Here is a 21,280-nt window from a genome sequence, read left to right as displayed (position 1 = left end):
CAAAGCCCCGTTCCCTGCGTCCCCGGTCGCAGACACCAACAATCTATGGGCGCGCTGGGGTCGAGTGGGAAGCGAGATCGGGGCTGGCATTTCAAACCAGGTCTCTTCCCCGAAATCTCGGTGCCAGCGCGGCGGGGACAGATCCTCGGGCTGGGGATTAGCATTCCCGAGATCCAGGGCTGGGCACAAAGTTTGAGCTACTGGGAGATCAGCCCCCTTCCCATTGTTACCAACTGGAAGAAAGGTTCCATCTCAACTGGCAGAGAGGGACCTCTCAGGCCCAAACGAATTACCTGGGAGCCAGGACTGGATGCCAAGCTCACACAATTACTTCGGCTTATAAATCCTTTAAATTGATCGCCCGTCAACTCCAGTCTTACCCTTCAAGAGATACATTTTAAATGGGTGCACGGAAAAGGACTCTTCCAAATGTCAAGTAAGGGAAAAAAAATGATTCTAAATCTGAGAAATATGTTCTTCTTTTATTCCAATGTAATGGCTTTACTTTTCCTAAGCAATTCAGAAACCAACCCATCATAGGGTAGTCTGATTTTTACTCTTTTTTTGTGTGTGCACGTATTATGTCTTACTAAAGTAAACTAAATGGAAAAATATTTTGCTACGATAAATTAAAATAATAGGAATTCATACATTCGGAAAACATTTTAATGAACAATTAACCTAATTTAGAGAGATGCCCTTGAATTCTTTGTAGGCCATTAATAAGAATTAAAGACAGTTTTAATATCATTTTGGAGAAAATTCATCTAAAACTCTAATACCAATTATTCCAAGGAAACAAAGCAATTAAGCAAAATAGCTTGAAGATTTCTGTTAATGCAACATAAAATAATCATGCAATAATTCAATAATCAAACTTTCCCTAAAAATTAAATAGCTACTTCATTTATGGAATGTTTTACTTTACCTCAGCAAAACCATACTTAAATCATTCAGGTGCATTGTTCCTCAAGTGTTCCTAAAGCATCAATATTAATTGGTTTAAAAGAAGGCTTAAACTGGTAAACTACAGAACTATGTTGTGCAGTATTTTAATGTCCTTAAATAATTACCTACTGAGAATTAATTTGCTGGCTAATCTCCCCAATTTAGTTCATTTAAAACATATGTTCTTGTGCTGTTTATTTTTAAATTTTCCATTGAAGATTTTATTATAGGGTGTCCAAATGAAAGGAAAGGGGAGGGAGTGTGAAAGGATTTAGAATTATGAGTACTATCTTTTTCCAGCAATTTTTTCTTATGGCAATCATTAGAAATTCATTTTAAGCAAATTGTTTTATTTCTTAGTGCTCGCCTGCCTGTCTTGGCCTCTGTGATTCAGTGTGCTTTATTAGCTGTCTAGTGCTTTTAGCATGCTCACAATAGAAAACTCAAGTTGGACAGAGCAAGGTCCCCTGGCATATACTCTCCAACCAGGACATGAACTTTCGGGGTAAAAACTTTCTATCAGTAAAAGTGGCACATCTTAATTTGTGAAATTAGCCAGGGAAGCTAGACCTTAAATCCCGCAGCCAAATTTGTCTTGTAAGACTTTTCTTGACAGGGGCACATGTAAGGATCGGCAGGCAGGAATTGGAAAATTTCTTTTTTAAATTTTAATTATCTTCCCTACTTATTTAGACTTAATTCATCTAGGAGGCCTGGTCATTCTGTGAAGCAAAACAATAAAATAAAATACAAATAAATAAATGCAGGTTTCAGGGCTCATTTTGACTACCAAGTCAATCCCCAAGTCACAGGGACACTGGAGTGAGCTAAGGCACATGCCTTGACCTTCTTTTCAATCTTTAGAGGAGAGTTCTTGACGATTTGTTTCGTGTTACTTTGTTTGGTCCACAGAACCGAAGCTTGGGAGTGGGGGAGAAGGCGTGTGATCATTGACTGACTTTATATAGAGTGGCCCGGATCTTTTTCTTTTGTATATTTCATTCTTTCAGAAAATAAAAAACTATTTGCAGTTACCATCTGCAATGCCAGGGCCACCGGCTAATAATGCAGCCAGTTCAGACATTAAGGGGGGAAGAAAGAAAAAAAAAAGATTATCGAAATGATGATGACATGCAAATTTCCCCTGAAATTATCATAAGTAAACATTTGAAGTCTGGACTAATAAAATCCCATCTGTGTTACTTCATATCGAGTTAGTAGAAAGCTGTGATAATGAATTTTGTAATATCTCACGAACAGACATCTCAATCAGGGACTAATCCTGTGATTTTACTGCAGAATCACTAAATCTGGAACCGCCAAACTGCTACTTCTGGGACCCGGGGCCCCGCCAAGAGCCGCGGAGCCCCTGATCTCGCTGGCGGGTGGGAAAACCATTGGGCGGTCTCGACCCTCGGATCCCCACGCCGCTGCCCCTCCTCTGGGCAGCGACTTGGGCCAGAGGCCCCGGGCCCCTCCTGCTCCTTCCAGGAGAGGCCAAGGAGCAGAGAAATGCGACTCAGGCCAGAGGCAGACCCGCGGCGACCCGCCCGCCTCTGCCCCTCGGCTAACAGGCAACGCCCTGGCCCACCCTCAGCCCTTACCCCGGGGCAGCGGGCCCTCCCGCTGCCGCGTACCCTGGCGAGCGCGGAAGGAGGCAGGCGCAGAGATCCCACGGTCCTGCGGAGCCCGGGGCCTTCTTTCATTTCTTCTGTCTTTAAAAGCAGCCGCAGCTCTTCTACTCAACCCCACAGAGCCCCTCACCACCCGCTTCTCCCGGTTTGCCGGTGGCGGAGAAGGGGGAGCGCGCTAAATGTGAGGCTCGCTGCGTTGTGGTTGGAGATTTGAAAAAAAAAGATTTGGTTTGCCTCGGAGCAGAAGGGGCAGAACTGGGGAAGCCGGTCTCGGAGCTATTTCTCCATCCTTGGGGGGCAGTAAACCCTCTGGGGACGTTTGCCCCGCTCTCCTCAGTCTCACCCTGGCCACGCCGCTTCTCTCCTCTGTGATCCTAAATCATACTTTAGGGTAAATAAATGGCCGGGTGAGTATCTCCAGGGAGAAGTGTGGCTAAATATGGAAAACTAGCTCCTGATGGATGAGAGGCGCAAAGAAGGCTTGTTCCAGGAGACCCCTAGGCCGAGAGCCTCGGAGTCCAGTTCGCTTTAGAGCTGCAGAAAATCGAGGGCCGCTGCTGTCTAGGACAGAAGCGAGTGGACTCTGACATTCTCCAAATGTTTACTGAGTTCCAACTAATAGAGCAGCGCTGTGCTGAATGGTGTGGCCTTCGCATACAGCTCCCCAAGATAAAAGGCCTCTCCACCCGCCCCCCAAAGTTTGCATCTGCCAAGGTTACCATGGTGTTCAGAGGGGCTCTCAACCCCTGACAGAGCTCTGGAGAGTAGATCCGCAGCCTAGGACCCCAGAACACGGTCGCTTTATAGGCCAAGAGCCCGTGGGCCCATTCGCTGGGGCTGTGGAGGGAAATCTCCCCCTCATTTCCCGGGCCGGGCTGGGCTGGGCTGGATCTGGGAGACAGCGGCTGGGAGGTCCGAGAACCTGGCACAGAGTAGGCGCCTACTTGTGGGTGTGGAGGTCGCCCGCCCCCCAGGAGCCTCCTTAGAGCCCTGCGCTCGCGTGGACCGCCGCTCCACACAGCCCGCCTTCTTCTGTTTTGCAGATAACGGGGAATGGAGACCAACTGCCGAAAACTAGTGTCGGCGTGTGTGCAATTAGGTAAGACTCGCTTCTCCTGCCCTGTCCCCCGACGGTGAGGCCGCGGCGTGGGGCACTTCGCAGAGGGGCAGGCCAGGGAAGGAAGGAAGGCAATCAGAACACGAAACAGGGGGAGCCGCTTGCTGCGTTCCTAAGCCCCAACCCCATTCCCCACCCGCCCCGGAACGGGAGCTGCTGGCAACCTGGGAGGCGCAGAGACAGAGACGCCCCCTGCGCCGCGTGGCCCAGAGGGTCCCCGAGACCGGAGTGCCCTCCGCTCTTCTCTCTAACTGGGTCTTTGCTCTTTGTCCCCTCTTTCTCCTCGGTCCCGCTTTCCCCACGCCCCTGACCCCGCTCCTTTTCCCGCGGCGGCCCCGGGCGTCTCTTTCCGCGCACGTGGGGCGGGCGCGCATGGCCCAGGCGTGCAGCCGGCGGCCGTTGAATGCCTCTTCTCCAAAGACTCCGAGATCAAAAAGGTCGAGTTCACGGACTCTCCCGAGAATCGGAAAGAGGTGGCCAACAGCAAGCTCTTCCCGCGGCAGCATCCTGGCGCCAATGGTAAGGCCGGGAGCGAAGCGCAGGCTTCGAGCTGGGCACCCGCCTCCGGGCCTCGGGGCCTCGGGTGAGGCGTAGGCAGGCGAGCCCCCCAGACCAGCGCTCCTGCTCCTTGCACTTAGGCGCTTGGCCTCTGGGCGGGACGGGAAGCAGCCGTCCCAGGGACCTTCTTGCCTTTCTCCAAATCTTACTGCACTCCTGAGACCCAACAACTCTCCCTCTCGCTTTCTCTCTGTTTCCCTGTGGCCTGATCGACGCACACCCCCACCTACCTCGGTGCCTCCAAGGGGAGTGGAAAAGTGGTCCAACAGCGACCTCTGTCGCTCGCCGCGCCCCACTGCGGGCAGCGCCGCTAGGGGCCCACCCAGCCCTGGCGGCTCTCCGCCGCGCCCCGCCCAGGCTTGTGGGTGCGGAGTTTGCCGCTGCAGGCGAGCGCGGGAGGCCGGCGTTGGCGGAGACGTGCCCGGCCGCGGAGGTGGAGGAGCTGACAACAGCCCGCTTAGCCAGAGGGCAGCGGGTATGCGCACCAGCCCAGGGTGGAGTGGAGTGTGCGCCCCTGTCGACGCGAACCTGCGTGTTGTGCCGGTTGCAGGGCCTCGAGTTTTGGTGGTGTCGTTGCTCGATTGGCTAGTTTCACTCTGCACGAGTCAAGGGATATTGCTGCTCAAAGCCTGCAGGCTTATGCAAAACTGAAAACGTCTCCAACCCATTGCGCAGGCCTCTGATACATTGAAATGTGTCCTTTGGTCGTGTGTGTGTGTGTGTGTGTGTGTGTGTGTGTGTGTGTGTGTGTTAGGACAAGCTTTCCTTGGAATACAGGAAAAACTCAAACCGACTGTTCCTCTATTCTCTGGGTTTTCCAGGCTCCTTAATAAATAAGTGCCTAGCCTTAGGAGGTTGTTGACCTTTGATAGTGTGAGCAGATAGAGCGACTCCCCCCACCCCCAGCCCTCAGCCTCTAACCCCCTCTTTCCGGATTAAAGAGTAAGGATACAAATGTAATGGGTGCCCAAGGGGGGCGAATTGGGACCCTGGCCAAGTAAACAAACCATACTCCTAAGAAGGAAACAAAAGCCCTGCTTTCGGGCTTCCCAGCGAATCTGAGAGAAAAACATCATTTGTTTGAAATTAAACGTCTAAAGTGGTCCGGAGCAGACCGGCCTGGACGCCCGCACAATATCGCGAGTCCTCCCGCTGGGCCAGTTAAATGCTCACTTGTCCGGGATTAACCCCATGGGGTTAAATGGGGCCATGCAGAGATAACGGCCGGTGATTTCTGTCATTAAGATTGTGTTAAATTCTTCTTCTGTTTGATAATCGGTCGTAAAAATAAATTATTAGACCGAAGTATGTTTGGGATATGGTTAAAAATCAAGAGCAGCTCTGACTCCCGGGGAGAACACTTTGTGCGGGTTCAGCCCTGGCTCCGGCCGGACTAGAGGAGCTCCCCGCTCTGACTTCGCACGGGGCGGACTGCGGCCCGCCGAGGCCGGCACTTCTCGCTTCGCTGGGAGCTGCAGAGACGCAAAATGTCTCCTCCTACCCCCGCCCCCACACCAGGCTCTTGGACCCCAGGAATGGTTTCTGAGTACAGGTGGCCTCCGAGTGAGCTAGGAAGGGAGGGAGGAACCTGGGATGGGATGGGATGGGATGGGATGGGGGTTTCGTGGGTGGGAACGAAGCGGGTTAGCTGGGGAGTCCCGTCACAGGCCTGGCAGACAACCCTGGCGGTTCGCTTTTGCTAATTAGCAAATAAACAAAGAACTAGAAATAACCATGACTACTTTCAAGCCCAGATTATTTTAATGCAGGTGAAAAGGGATCTTTCCCTACAATGCCAATAGTCTCTTTTCTACTTTTCAGACCAAAAAAGAAAATTGCTACCCTCACATGTAAATGAAGAAGAGGCATGTGATAGTAAGAAATGCTGAACATCTGAGCCCTATTGGCTTTTAGGAATCTGGTAAACCAAAAACTGTAGTAACCTTAAAGGAAGGTTGCCAGCGTCCCCTTTACTGAATATAAGCAAATTTAACTTACGTAATAAGCAAACTCCTGGCCAGAGCCTGCTTTTGAAAGAAAGAGATTTCTCTCCTTTGTTTGTTTTTTAATAGTTTTTATTTGCTTTTAAAAAGGAAACATGTTTACAGTGACATGCAATTTTCAAGAAGAGCCAGTATATTCTATTCCTGGCATTCCCTCGCCTCACCCACCATGTCCTCATTGAAGCCTGGAAACACTCTCTGAGGAGGCAGGGAGGGCTTCGGCAAGGCCCAGTCCGCTTGGCATCTAACAAGCTGACCCACAGCCTGGCTCAACCCCCAAAAGGGGATGGAGCTGAGGTCAGCCAGGCCTCTCAGGCCAGGGCTTTGAGAGAGGGGGAGAGAGGAATGGCTTGGGCACCGAAAGTGGAGCCAGGAAGAGGTGGCCAGTTAAGCAATACCCCCCACCCCAACCCCACCCCCAAAAGTAAGAGGTAGAGGCCCCAGAGAACGCACCCCTAGAACCGAGGTCCTTCGTTTTTCCTGGTTTGGGTGTCCTGAGAGGAACCCCCTTACGGAATTCAAAAAGTGGTCGTGACCTTCAGGAAGGGCCTGGGCCGAGTGCCTTCCCCTGTCAGTAACCCTGAAGTTTCGGGGCGGTGGCCCTGGATTCCCAGCTGAATCAGTCCAAGCTGCCTCCCCGCGGCCTGGGCACCTGGCTTAGCGACCCGACCTGGGGTGGGGGACCTTTGTCCAGCCCCCGCCCCCCTCCCCAGCGGCGCCATGGATTGTGAAACAGCTTGGACACAGCGGCTGGTGTGAAGGTGCTTGGCCTCGGTCTCTAGTGTGGGAAAATTCCTCCCCCTGGAGGGGTCCCAGCCCAACACACACCCTCTCACGGGCCACAGCTCCGTACGGACCCCGACTGCTTAGGAAGACCCAGGACAACCGCCTCCGGGGCCACAGACCGCCCCCCCTCCCCAATCAGTGGATCAGCAAATGTTTGCCGAGCACATACTACCGTGGGTTCCAGGGTACCCCCTGAAAGCAAACCATCGTGCTTCCCGTTGGGAAGCGACTGTAATGCTAACAGGGACCCCAGCGACAGCGCCCAGGCCCTCCGCCGCGACACGCAGAATGGGGCGCGGCGTGCTGCTCCGCCTGGGGCCTCCGCGTTGACAGAAAGGGAGGGGAGTTTAGAAGGGTAGAGGGCTCCCCAGTGCGGCGCAGGGACGAGAACAGGGGCCTGCCAAGGCGCGTCAACTTCTAAGCAAGAAGCAAAGAGAGAGGGGAGCTGGGCAGGAGAGATGTCCATTTTCTTTTGGACCCCCCCCCCAAATCAGCGTGTGTGTATGTGTGTGTGTATGTGCTTGTGTGTGTGTGTGCGCGCGCGCGCTTCCCCACGCCCACGGGGTGTGTGGGGGGGGGATTTGAACAGTTGTCCCAAGGTGGTCAGGCCCTGCGGACCCCGCCCGCACGCAGAGGTGGACCAGGTTGCGTTCCTCGCCCCGGCGGGGTGTGCGCTCCAAGTTGGGCCGGGCTGGCGCGGCTGTTTCTCCGCACCGCCCGCCGCTAATATATGCAGCGGTTAGCGAGACTCCGGGGAAAAGGAAATGTATAACGAAAGCTTATTCGTGAGCAGGAATATACTAAAGGAGCAATCTGATGTCTTCTTAATCCTATGTAAAAAGCTTTGTGGTCTTCCTAATATTGACTGAATGGGTAATTAATGGCTCTTCATCTAGGCGAATACCCTGTAATCCAAAGATAGGCAAAAGACAACAAGCCCAACGTAGAAGACAAAAGGCCCAACAGCGGCTGCCCCCCTCCCCCGTCACTGCCCCCCTACACACACACACACACACACCGCTACCCCCGGGCTTCCAATGGGCGCGTTTCCTCCTGGATGGTAGAATTTACCTACCTTTCCTGGGTTAGACTTCCCCACAGAACCTGGCCTCCCAGCTCCGTCCTCCACTACTTGGTCTTTCCCTCACCCGTCCTTCTCTCTTCGTTTCTTTCTTCTCAGCTTTTCTAAGAAGTCACCCTCATTATGGCACTCAACCGCACTTCCCCCCCCCCCCAAGCCCTTATCTTCCATTTGGGGAAATGATTGATATTAGAGGACCAACACACAAGGCCCTCAGAAGGTTCAGGCCAAGGAGCCGGCTCCCTTCTGATCCAGGTGGAGTCTCCTTTCTTTTACAACCGAAGGCCCAGAGTTGGTGAGGACTGCGGTAGTTGGGACAGAAGGGAATAAATTAACAGGAGAGCGAGCACGCAGAATGGTGTCTCTGTGTTAAAGAGTGATCAGGCGTGATGGAGTCAACTTCATTGTGAGGATCTGACCTGAGGAGTGCCCAAGATTCTCCCGGCGTGTTTTTAATAGGCTGACATTTTAATTTAAATCTTTAGAAGTAATATATTACTTGGGTTACTACAATGAGCTGGGTTCCTTTTTTGTCAGCTGACAGCTTTTAAAATATTATTTCGCTAGGGAAATAAAAGCTTCATCTCAGATTATAGGTGGGTATTTTTGGATTTATGTGATTTATGGTCACCATGACAACTAATGCTGAATGTTAGCTACTAGCATGTCTGGGAGAGGGAAGACAGGAAGAAGGGAGAGCAAGAGAAATAGAAAAGAGACGAACATGAGCTGGAGAGGGAGAAAATAGAAAGAGAAAGGAGCATTGTAATCCAATTTTTGTTGGGTTTTTTAAGTGACTTTAGTTAGTCCCTTGTCACTTCTTTCTCTGGACCTGAATATTGATGTTTATCTTATTCCCCGCTTCTCTCTCTCCCCTCCCCTAACACGTATACATTCTCTTCCGTGACTAGTTGCATTGCGAGGTTAAATGAGGGCCTAATAAACCTGTAAGGCTAGCACGCTGACGTGAAAAGGCATCACAGCACATGGGCTTCGTGATTTCTCTAGCCCCCCCCCCTCCCCCGGCTCCAATGCCTCCTCTAATCCCTCCATCTTCTCTTCACTGGCCAGTGTAGGGGCCCCTACACCTGACACCTGAGCTTTCGCATCCAGTCGTGCCAGACCTCCAGTGGTAGATTGTGTGGGGACAGAGATAGGGGGACCCATGGCACGGACCTTGAGAGGGTGGGTGGTGTTTAGCACATCTACAGACTTCTGATTTAAAAAAATGCACCCCCCTTTTTTTTTTTTTTACAAAATTAACAAGGGGTTTTTTATCCCATTTAGGCAATGGGGGGGGGGGGATTAGCTACAGTAAAGCCTTTAATTTCTGGGTTATGGCTGAGGAGACGCGGGGAGAAAGGGAGCACTTTCCAGCTTGATATTTTGCGTGGAGGAAAGCCAGGCAGAGGAAGGAGAGGAGGAAGGGCCTCTTCTTGAGCAGGGTGCAAGGTCTCCTTCTGACCTCTGCGCCTTACACCACTGCTGGCGCACCCACGCCCCTCACGTGTCTATGAGCAGAATCCCGGGGCGGGCCTCGTCCTTGAGCTGGCCTTGACCGAGCAAGACTCCCACCTCTCTAAGGCCTGCCAGCGCTGGGGGACATGTAATTGAGTCATTTTCCAGGTGAGTTCTCAGGACACATTTTTTCCAAACATTGTTGGCCCCTTGTTTGCGTCCCAATCCATACCCGGACCATTGCAACTAAGAAATTGATAGCACAACCCAGCCAATCTCACCGTGGTGGCCAGAGGGGTTTTGTGCAACTAACACTAAAGAGTGTGAAATTAAATAAGACGTTAAGACTGGTAATCAGTGGCAAATACCAGCTCAAAACTCTCCCGACCAGGTGTCACACATTTCCCTCCTCAAGGGTCATTATTTGAAAAATAAGCAAGAAAACGCCTATTGAGATGATACCTGATGTCTTTGGACACAAAAACTTAAACGCGTACGGAGCTTCCTGTCCTGATCCTGGGAAGCCTGCACCGCGGGCTTCCCTGAACCAGACCACGCTGAGTTGTTCTAACTTCTGTGAGGAAAGCTGAAATGTTAATTTCTAGAACCAGTCAAAGAAGGGATTTTGGGGGCGTAGTGCTGAACCAAAATACATTTGATTTCTTTGCTTTCAACTTCTTCCTTATCAGTATTGCCCGTACCTGTGTAACCACCCACACAGTTTTGGTAAATTAAATCTCCAAAATTACCCACAACCACCACAATTTTTACTGAAAAGTATTCCCAGATTCCCCACTACACACTTGTTTTTCCCCATCTAGGCTTTCCATGTTGTTATACTCCTACCACCCATGGAGTGAAATCTTGGGCTTGGGAAGTGTGTCACTTAGACTCAAGAGTTTGTGAAGTGATTAATTGATTAGGAGGGAGTTGAAACTCTGGCTGAAAAAAAAAATGTGAAGAAACACCTCACTGGCTCAGTTGTATCGAAAGCTGGGGTTGAGGGGTTGTGTGATATATATATATATATATATATATATACAGTATATATGCATATGCATACATACAGTATATATGCATATATATATATATATATATATATATATATATATATATATATTCTATAGATTTGTAGGTATATGTGTGTACGGCTGTGTTTTTTCTCTAACCAGAGTGCTCCAGATAACTGTCTTTATGTCCTACTTGGCTTTGCAATGGATTGACACAATTTAAGATTCCTTGTCTCTTTAGGCTTTTAGGCTGCCTGAAGGTCACCAGTACTTCCACCATCTCCCGCCCTTTGGCACTATAAGATGCCGTCCCTTGCCCTTGGGCTTTTCACCCCTTGGAGGCTGGTTTAGGGCCTTCATGGTGTGTATTTGTCCGGATGAAAGTTCTATTAGTCAAGCAGAGCCACCTGAGCTTACATCAGAATTCTGCGGGTTTAATGAGAGATGTGTTTAGAAATCTGTATGGCTCTGGGGAGCTTCTCAGCTCTCCCAAGCAAGGAGTTTTGAAAAACGCCCTGAGCTCGCACCAAAAATTGAATGCTCGCTGTGATGGAGAATCTTTCATTCTTTGATGTAATGGAGTTTCTTCATGAAATGAGGCTGTGGGGGCATGGCAGTGTGGGGATCACAGCTCTGCTAAGGTTTCAGAGAAGAAACTGGAATATGATTAGTAAACACATTGGGCAGAAAAGAGCTGCATTCATGTTGACTTAGTTACAGGTCATCGGCTGGCAGTGCAATGGGAGGAAATATTTACTTTACACATATACTTTATGATCTTGGGGGAATTAGAGGAAATTCAATAAGAAAATGGCTAGAAACATCTAAAACCCTTATTTAAAAGACTTAAGCAAATTAAAGTCTTATCAGATTAAAACCCACTACAAATGTAAGAGCATTGTCTTCAGTGAAACGCTGTGGGGTCTGAGGAGATTCTCCTCCAAATCTCAGGGATAAAATGCGTCATTTAAGCACCAGATAATGAACAGAATGTAAATTAATTTAACCTTCTTTACCAACAGGCTGCTGGTGTAATATGTATAATTTAGTGATAAGATGGCAGGACCTAATGTAGCTGGAAGCATGAGTCTCAGCCCAAGCAGACATGTCAGAGGGGGGTGTATTCTGCTGAGTAGGTGTGTGTATGCTTGGAATGGGGGTGAACTGGAACAAAAGGTTAAAATCAGAAATGCTGATTTAAAGCTGACTGTGAAGACAGTTCCCCCTTGGAGCTGAATTATTCTTAAAGTAGGATGATACTTGTGTGGAGAGACTGAAGAACAATTCTCATTTGGTTCCTCTGACTACTCTCAAGCATGTTTAAAATGGGGGAGGAGCCGCAGAGAGGATTTGGGGTGGGAGCGGGGCAAAGGAGAGACACATAGGTTACAAACATGTTTGTAGTCCGTTTCATCTACTCTGCCGCAGACTGAGTAAGTTTCCCAATCTTGTGAACAAGGGCAAGGAGGGAATTCTCTGAAGATACCCCATACTGGTGTTGCAAATCATTGACTGTAACGTCAAACAAATACACAGTCAGGGATGATAACACTAACTCCACAATAAAGCAATCGGCCAATGCAGAGCCCAGGGGAGATTAGTTTGTGCTCCCCAGCTGACCCAAGCCAGAGGACAAAGGGACTTTCAAAAATTATTTTAAATAATATGTCTGGATTCCTTTCTTTAACCTCTGTGGAAATTAAATTTATGTGGAAATAGTGCTACAAAGAGTTGGATGTCCCCAAAGGTGTTCTGTTTCCTTTGTTTATATAAATGAATACGGGTGGTTTTGCCTTTCCTGGCCCAGTGTTCTCCTAAGCTTGTGCCCTTCGCTCACCCTACTGCTTCTGCCTGCTTGGACTTTAACAATTCAAGACAGCCTAGAGCTTCCTAGGGGGGGACAAAAATTATCCTTGAAATTGGTTATTTGGCAACATTCTTAATTGTATGGAAACTCATTAAAGCATAGTTTATATATAATTAGCTCAAGGTTGTTGATTCTACAAGCTTTATGGATTTCAATCTGATTGATAATAAAGTAAACACGAGAGTCGAATTTAAAGCTCGGCTCTCTCTCTGGTTAGGACGAGCTTAATACAGTGTACGAGGAATTTGAAAGATCTAGGATATGTGTCTTAATCAACGTTAAGTAGAATGGATAAGCTTTCAGCATTTTGAAAATGCTGGGTTAGGGTTTCTATTCTATTGTGTGTTTTCTGTCTGGGGACTAATAAGCATTACAGAGAACGTGATCTGAGGCGACTTTTTATTCTTGTATAAATCCAGAGTGAACCACCAAACAGTTGTTCGTTGAAAGTCAAGGTAATTTTCTTTTGACGGGTCCATTTGCTTCTCGATTTCTAATTTATTAGCCTGCCTTCTAAGGGATATGTTTTTTTTTTTTTGCAATTAAAATAAAGCTTCTTCAGATTAGCGCAGCATTCACCTGACAGGCTGTTTGGGTGATCTGTTGGTGTTTTTAAAATATTTCTAGTTTTAAGTAGCATGTCTCCTTTCCATACAGGAGAAAAACACCTCGGGAGTGAAAATAGATGTAGTGAGACACAAAAAGAAAGGGGGGGGGTACCTTGTTGATCCGTGTACCTTCCAGCTCCTTTCTCCCCGAGCTTTTTATTCCCACCTCATCCTTCCACCTCTCCGCCCGAACAAAAAGCCGATCATGTTTAGTCGGGTTGGAGCCAGCGGGTGTAGACTCTGCGGGCGCAGTGAGGTATTGGCCCAGCCCACTTAGCTGATAGGTGCAAGCAGCACTGTCCCTCCGCCGCAGCTCGCGGCCTCCTGATTGGGTCAGAGCCACGTCACTCCGGCCGCAAGAAGGGTCTGGGAGGAGGCGGAGGCGGGAGGGTTGGGGAGGGCCGTGGCCAAATGACGTCTCGGCACCAGGAAGCCCGCCTCTGGTTTTAAGATGTTAGGCCAACAGGGAAGCGAGGAGCCGCAGTGCTGGTCCTTCGCTGGCCCAGGTGCCGGGAGCTGAGCTGCGGCGAGGCCGGGCTCCAGCTCGACGATCCGTGGGGCCGTGCGTGTGCCCGACGCGGAGGGTGCGACCGGAGGCTCGCGCCGCCGCCGCCGGGATCCAATATCAGCTACCTGTCCCTGTCACTCTTGACACTTCGCTGCCAGGGCTGCGCGCGGGGGGCGGGCAGAGCGCGCTCCGCGTTAGCTTTCCTTATTGGAGGGGTCCTCGGGAGAGGGAGGGGGTGAAGAAAGGGGTCTTTGCCCACTCTCGTTTCGCTTTGGAACTTGCAAGCCGGCTCCCCAAAGACGCTCGGAGCTGTACCCTCCCGACCTCGTTCGCATGGCTCGGTTGGCCCGCTGACATTCGGCCGCCGGAACCTTCCGCTTAAGCCTGCCGAAGGAGACGGGGCGGCGAGGCTGGAGCGCTCCGCGGGGGTTGTGTTCGCCGGCTCTGCCCGCGGCAGACACCGCGGGGAAGCTCCGCGCCCAGGGCGCAGCGCGGCCGGGGACTGGCAGGGCGGCGCGCGGCTCCGTCCATGAACTGCATGAAAGGCCCGCTGCACTTGGAGCACCGAGCAGCAGGGACCAAGCGGTTGGCTGCCTCCGCGTCCTCCGCCTGTCACCATCCCCAGCCACAGGCTATGGCTTCGGTCCTAGCTCCCGGCCAGACCCGCGCCCTGGACTCTGCCAAGCACAGATTGGAGGTGCACACCATCTCTGACACCTCCAGCCCCGAGGCCGCAGGTAAGGAGCCGCGCGGCCCCGCGGTACCCCCGCCCGGCCGCCCCGCGTCGCTCGACCCCTCTGGCCACCGAGGAAGTCGGCCCCTGCAGGGGGAAAGGTGGGGGGAGTGGTCGTTCAGCTTGCTGCCCGCAGAACCTCCCGTGGCTTTCGCTCTACCTCCACCGCCGGGCTGGGGTGGAGTGAACGGCGCGGGTCTTTTTGCCGCCCTCCCTCCCTATTCCTACCCTGGCCTCCCTTCTGTTTCTTGGGCCACCAAAATCCCAGCATCTACATCGGAGGGGGTTCAGAGGCCGCTCCGCATCTACGCCCCGGGCCAGGTTCGGGCCATGTTCTCCTCTCGGCTTTCAGTTCCCAAGAAGCTCCACTTGTTAGCAAAGTATCTCTGAAACTATGTCTCAGAAGAAGAGGTCTTTTTTTAAAAAAAACGTGAGTGCCAGACCGAATCTCAAAGTCCACTTCTCTAGCCTCCCGAAACCGCTTCGAAAGCCAGGGTGACTGTGCAGCGCGCGCGGACGCGTCTCCCGAGAGATTTGGTGTGTCTGCGCAGAGGCGTATACATGTGCTCGAAAGTACAGGCAATAAAAAGGAATGTGTCGCGGTCGCAGGCAGATAAACATGTAAATAAAACGTACGGCGCCGCCGGGGGAGGGGGGAGGGGAGGAGATGGGGCGCGCACACCCACACTCGCGTCTGCACCCCCCAGACGCCGTGCTCCGCGCCACGCGAGCGCTTGGTCACACACTCCTCCCCGCTGGCCCCCCAGTGCTTCCCGGCCGGTGCCCCCCGCTGCAGCGGGAGTTCTCGGGTTGCAGGTGGGCATGCTGATGGGAACCTTTGTGTGTTTCGTTTTCAGAGAAAGACAAGAGCCAGCAGGGGAAGAATGAGGACGTGGGCGCCGAAGACCCGTCCAAGAAGAAGCGGCAGCGGCGGCAGCGGACTCACTTCACCAGCCAGCAGCTGCAGGAACTGGAGGCCACTTTCCAGAGAAACCGCTACCCGGACATGTCCACGCGCGAGGAAATCGCCGTGTGGACCAACCTTACGGAAGCTCGAGTCCGGGTAGGAGCCGGCGCGGAGCCCGAGAGGGCTGGGCGGGAGAGCGCGATGGAGGTGCAGGCCGTGCAGACCGGGAGGGAGTGCGGAAGGCGGCGCCGCCCCGGAGGCTGCGCGTGGGGTGCCTTTGCGAAAGCAAAAGGTCGCTCGGCTGGCCCAGTCGCGAGGTTACAGCTCCCCCATCCGAGGCTGCCGCGGTCCCCGTTGGGGCCCGGAATGGCACCCGGCGCCCTCCCAAACTGGGCCACATGGCATTCATTCCCTCGCACAGGGTATTGTGTTCCTGGCTTGCAGTCGCCAGGCGAGCGCTAATAAAATCCCTCCCAGGCCAGGAGCTGAAAACAGGCTCCAACCTGTGCGCCTTTAACAAGGAAAACCGGCCAGAAACACGCAAGGGAAACTTTCGCGCCGGGCCTGGCCCAGCCCTTTCTCTACTCGTCTCGTCCTCCATGCAAGGTCTCTGCGGGGTTTTTTTTGGCCATTCAGGTCTCTCTCACACCCTACTCCCTGGTTTTGTGATCTCCGGAAGCCATTTTAATACACAAGCTACTATCCTGCTAGTCCCTCTTAGAAAGAAAAAGAAAAAGACTTTTCAGTTTGGTTTATTTATCTTTTCTCAGGAGATTGTTGCACCCTTCCTCCCAGTTATAATAGTTTTATCAAAGAAAGGGCTTACCTTTGTAGCAAAGCTGTGCTTTATGGATTGGCAAAAAAAAAATGAACTTTAAATCAGTTACCCAGTAGCAGCATCCTGGTTTATGCTCGTCGGTGCAAAACTCCAAAATTGTTAGGATTCTGGAAACAGAAAATACACAAAGGATCCAGAGGCTTTACTGTAAAAAAAAAAAAAAAATGCCCTGAGTAGAAAAACAGAGCCCCCAGCTAGAACAGAGAAAGCAGAAAGAAGAAAGCATGTAACAATAGCGGTGAAAAGATTTAAGGCCAGCATGCACTCCCAGAGCAGAGGGAAGGAGGAAGACGCTGTCTGGGTGGCACTGTGTAGACATGAGGCGAGGCTGGCGGTAGAAGAGCCGGAATGAAGTTGGAAATGGTTTTAGTTTAACTGCATGGAGCTAGCGCTCGGCAGGCCTGCCTGGTTTTGCGAAAGGTCAGTCTTTCATTAGCTCTCCTGAGCAGCAGGGGAACGGGCCTCTCACGTACTCTTCTTGCCTGGGCAAAGTTTAGACGGCCTAGGGTAGAAATGGCAAGTAGTTAAAATAAAAGCCCAATCTGTGGGTACTGCGGAATCCTTCAGAAAAGCCCTCCCCCGTCCTCTGGCTTCTCTGCCGTCCCTCCCAAGTGCCCTGCGGCCGCCACGCCGGGCTCTCGCTCCCTCCGTCCAAGCCCAAGGCTGGTCCAGCCAAGTGGGAGAGAGGCGTGCTTTTTATAGCAGTCGGGTGCAGAAGGGGAAGGGGGATACAAAGGAAATCAAGAAGGAAAGGGGGAAAGGGGGGAAAAAGCGGATTAGTCGTCTGGGCCCGGCTGAGACGTGTAATGTGAAACATCACTGGTGTCAACTCCGAAATCTCCGACCAGGCCTCTCTCCAATACACAAAAGCCGCCGTCTGGGGCCACTGGCGGGCCCAGTGTGGATTGAGAGCGGGGTTGTGGCGGGGCCACCGGCCGCGGGTGGGGGTCGGCTGGGCTGCGGGGCCGCCTGCAAAGCCCAGACCCGACTGGGCCCAGCGGGGGAGCGTGGGGGCGCAGGCCTGGCCTGAGATTGGCGGAGTAAGAGCGCGGAGCGAGCGGGGGCTGCAGAGCGACCCTTTCTGGGGTCGGGAGTTTACGCGCTGAGTTCGGGAAGTTTACTGAGCAGTCGGGGAGGAGCCTTTGGCTTTTTACTTGGAGGTTTTGCTAGGCGAGGAAGGGGTTGCGGCTCGGCATTGTTGTGGGGAAGGTGCAGCTTCCCTGGGTGGAAGGCGGCAGTGGAGACCCCAGAGGGCAGGGAGGAGCTGTGTGGGAGAGCGGGGCTGGTGCGCTCTCCGTCCCGGGTACTCTTCATGGAGTGTGTGGCTTTGGAATGGAAGCAAGTTTGCAAGGTGGCCAGGGAAGGATTGGGGGGCGGGGGGGAGCCTGCTGCCCCGCGTTTGTTTTCGCAGTGTGTGTTTTTGGATACTGAGCAGGGCCTGGGTTAGAGAAGGAGCTGCCACAGGCCACCAAGCATTCGGCTGGGGTTTGTGGCGAAGCTCAGAGTCCTGCCTCGCAGGCCCGAGCCGCCAGGGCTTCCTTCCTCGTTTGGTCTGGGCTTCGGACCAGGGGGCGCGGGGCGCGCGGGGGAGGGGAAAACGAGGGTTTGTGTGTCTGTCAGAGAAGAGGCGGCCTCTGGTGCTCTGCGGGATCCAGGTTTGACTTATCCGATCTGTGGCGTCTATTTGCTCCCTGCCCCCCCCCCCCCCAGGTTTGGTTCAAGAATCGCCGGGCCAAATGGAGAAAGCGGGAGCGCAACCAGCAGGCCGAGCTGTGCAAGAACGGCTTTGGCCCGCAGTTTAACGGGCTCATGCAGCCCTACGACGACATGTATCCGGGCTATTCGTACAACAACTGGGCCGCCAAGGGCCTCACGTCGGCCTCCCTGTCCACCAAGAGCTTCCCTTTCTTCAACTCGATGAACGTCAACCCCCTGTCGTCGCAGAGCATGTTCTCCCCGCCCAACTCCATCTCCTCCATGAGCATGTCGTCCAGCATGGTGCCCTCCGCGGTGACCGGCGTCCCCGGCTCCAGCCTCAACAGCCTGAATAACTTGAACAACCTGAGCAGCCCGTCGCTGAATTCCGCCGTGCCGACGCCCGCCTGCCCTTACGCGCCGCCGACTCCCCCGTACGTTTATAGGGACACGTGTAACTCGAGCCTGGCCAGCCTGAGACTGAAAGCGAAGCAGCACTCCAGCTTCGGCTACGCCAGCGTGCAGAACCCGGCGTCCAACCTGAGCGCTTGCCAGTACGCCGTGGACCGGCCGGTGTGAGCCGCGCCCACAGCGCCGGGATCCTAGCACCGTGCCGGACGGACGGGGCAGCTCTGCCCTGGAAAGACTGGGGATGACGCTAGAAGGTCGTGGGCACTAAAGAAAGGGACAGGAAGAGAAGACAGAGAAAAGGAAACCACTGAATTAAAGAGAGGGAGCTCCCTTGATTTCAAAGGAATTGCCTCGATGCCTGACATCTTTCACTGAAAGTATTTCCAAAAGTTGCAAGGACACACACACACACACACACACACACACAAATGTTTGACTGGATAGGACATTTTAACATTACTATAAGCTTGTTATTTTTTAAGTTTAGCATTGTTAACATTAAAATTACTGAAAGGATGTATATATATCGAAATGTCAAATTAATTTTATAAAAAGCAGTTGTTAGTAATATCACAACAGTGTTTTTAAAGGTTAGGCTTTAAAATAAAGCATGTTCTGCAGAAGCGATTAGGATTTTTCGCTTTCGAGCAAAGGAATGTATATATTAAATACCACACTGTATGTTTCTAACATATTATTATTATTAAAAAATGTGTGAATATCAGTTTTAGAATAGTTTCTCTGGTGGATGCAATGATGTTTCTGAAACTGCTATGTACAACCTACCCTGTGTATAACATTTCGTACAATATTATTGTTTTACTTTTCAGCAAATATGAAAAAAAAAGTGTTTTATTTCATGGGAGTAAAATATACTGCATACAAATTGGTCTGGATTCTTTCTGCCCTGCTCTGTCGCCTGGCCAGGGTTTCTCAGTCACGACCTACTAAACCAGTTCCCTCTGCCTGTGTAGTCAAAGACACAAGGCGGGAGTACTTATTTAAATCTGGTAGAAATAAATTATAATCATCCATCAGAAACAACAACAAAAAAGCACTCCCAGAAAAGAAAGAAAGAAAGAAAAAGATCTGCAAAGTCTGATCCTGTCTCCCAGATTTGTATTTGGCTTAAACCCCGAGGATTCCATTATTGCTAGAAAAAAATAATAATCTAAGAAAGTGAGGAGAAAGAAATGTAGAAAGTACACCAGCTTGGAATTTCTCCTTGACTCCTGGGGGAGAGGGGTGGGGAACCGGTGCCTCCAGGGAACTGTTCTGGAGAAGTACATGTGTACGTATACCTGTACAGTTTATATACATTCCTCTCAGGAGGAATATGTCTATAAGTTATAAGGAAACACCTCCAGTTCAAAATATTTAGGCCTCCACGTTTATCTTTCAGGCTTAAGTAGAGAGATTCTTCATGTTATATTGCATTACTATTTCCAAATCCTTTAGAGACATTAAAAGAAACAAAGACAGGTTCTAATAACTACAGCCCCTTCGTTTCTCAAAGAGCCCAGGGGGTGAGAGGTTAGAGTGGAGTTTCCTGAGTCTTGTCGAGCAATATGTAGTTGAGACAAAGGTCATGCTCCCCGTGTTTTGTTTTAAATAATATTGACCCATTAATTCTAAACCTGCTTGTTCCTGAAATTATACAGGATTATAGTTTGCAAACTGCCGGACAATGATTCAAATCAAGATGAATTACAGCCCTTGCCCTCCCTCCCATCCTCTGACTTCTGAAGGGGGAGTGAGGGTCTGTGTGAGTGAGTGAAAGAACTTGAAACACCCCCTCTTCCTTTGTCGGTGGTTTTCAGCTTCTTTTTTTTTCTTCTTTTTCTTTTTCTTTTTTTTTTTTTTAATGTGGAATTTGATTTAGTAGCAAATAGTAGCAACTACCACTGAGTTCAGAAGAACTCATCACTGCGGCGCTGTGAGGGGGGAGAAGAGTGTGGTCAGAGCCGCCCCAAACCCCCAAGTGGGCGAGGACAGACACCATCAGGGGAACCGGGAGCGAGAAGAAGCCGCCAGTTTTGAGGAGCAGAGAAAAACCTGTGTTTTTTGCACTTAGGGTTCTTTTATCTGAAGCTTTACCTACAAGCTTTTGAAGCGCAGACACTGAGTCTTTGTTCTGCGAGGAACTGCTGCTGCCATTTCAAGAGATCGCAGGTAATGTCCCCGATGCAAGATCAGTGCTCAATGCACATTAACTTTCCTTCCCTTCTAAGCTCTGCCTGCGACCTGTGGAGGGATCACGCGGTGGTGGGGGGCAGATAGAAGCCCTTTGAACGAGGGCCACCTCCGTCCTGGTTGTGCACTGGCGAGCACTGGAGGGGAAAGCGGTCCCCACCGGCGGACTTTGGCTTCTGGAGCGGCGGGGGCCCCGGTTCGGGCCGCCGGGGCTCGGCCTGGTGTGGGGGAGGGGCGGCGGGGGAGGGGCGGCGATTGGGGGTCGGGGGCTGGAGGCGCTAACGAGACCCGCTGGACGGATTGGCGTCTCCTGCTGGTGCTCGAGTGACTCGGGAGCGCTGAGCACACCCAGGAGGTGGGTCTCGGCCTAGTTTGCTTGCCGAAGTAGAACTTTATTTCGAGGGAATCCATCCATCTGCGGGAAACAAACAAACAACAACAACAACAAATGGAAGTCGAGGTCTGGGGAGAGTTGTCACTAGCCCGGCTGGAGGGGTGCGGGCTGGGGGCGGAGACTCGCCCCGCCGGGAAGCCCTTTCTCCCACCTCAGCTCCTTCCCCTGGACTTCCAGCCGCAGGAATGGCCCTCCTCGCCCATCCCCGCCGCCCGCCCGCCCCCCTCCGCCCCGCTCCCCTCGCAGGGAGGACAGCCCGGCTCCCCGGCCGGCGGAGCGGGTCCCCTCGCTCCTCCCGCGCCCACCGCGTCCCCCCTCCAGCCAGCGCCACTGCCACCAGCTCGGTTCCACTCAATCGATTTTTGCTGCATGTCAACACTTATTACCGGTGAGTGTGAGGGTAATTTTTCTCCTTCTCTAGGTCTCTTAATGATTTCTGAGCTAGTTGTGTATTAAAGCGCTTAAAGGAATCTTTAGGTAATCTATAGTATGAACACCGACCTCCTGCGCTGGAGATCGAAGAGGGCGAGC

At 51.7% G+C, this 21,280-nt stretch overlaps 1 protein-coding gene across 4 annotated transcripts; it reads left to right on the top strand.

Moving 5' to 3' along the window:
• Positions 1-3,635: 3,635 nt before the first annotated feature.
• On the top strand, positions 3,636-18,330 carry PITX2 (paired like homeodomain 2; the record flags this gene model as incomplete). 4 transcript variants are annotated; one of them, XM_081111137.1, is made up of 4 exons in its annotated part: positions 3,636-3,681; positions 4,120-4,218; positions 15,169-15,374; positions 17,767-18,330. In XM_081111137.1, 4 exons carry the CDS (start codon positions 3,636-3,638, stop codon positions 18,328-18,330), a joined length of 915 nt encoding a protein of 304 aa, XP_080967263.1. The 4 variants fall into 4 exon arrangements, with proteins under 4 accessions (XP_080967263.1, XP_080967262.1, XP_080967264.1 ...); XM_081111136.1 differs by having other exon boundaries at positions 4,081-4,218; XM_081111138.1 differs by lacking the exon at positions 4,120-4,218.
• Positions 18,331-21,280: the final 2,950 nt, after the last annotated feature.

The sequence above is a fragment of the Myotis nattereri genome, assembly GCF_964212035.1.
Source record: "Myotis nattereri genome assembly, chromosome: 1".
In the NCBI taxonomy this organism is placed as follows: domain Eukaryota; kingdom Metazoa; phylum Chordata; class Mammalia; order Chiroptera; family Vespertilionidae; genus Myotis; species Myotis nattereri.
The sequence above is the reverse complement of the archived record's forward strand: the minus strand, read 5'-3'. Positions and strand labels throughout refer to the sequence as shown.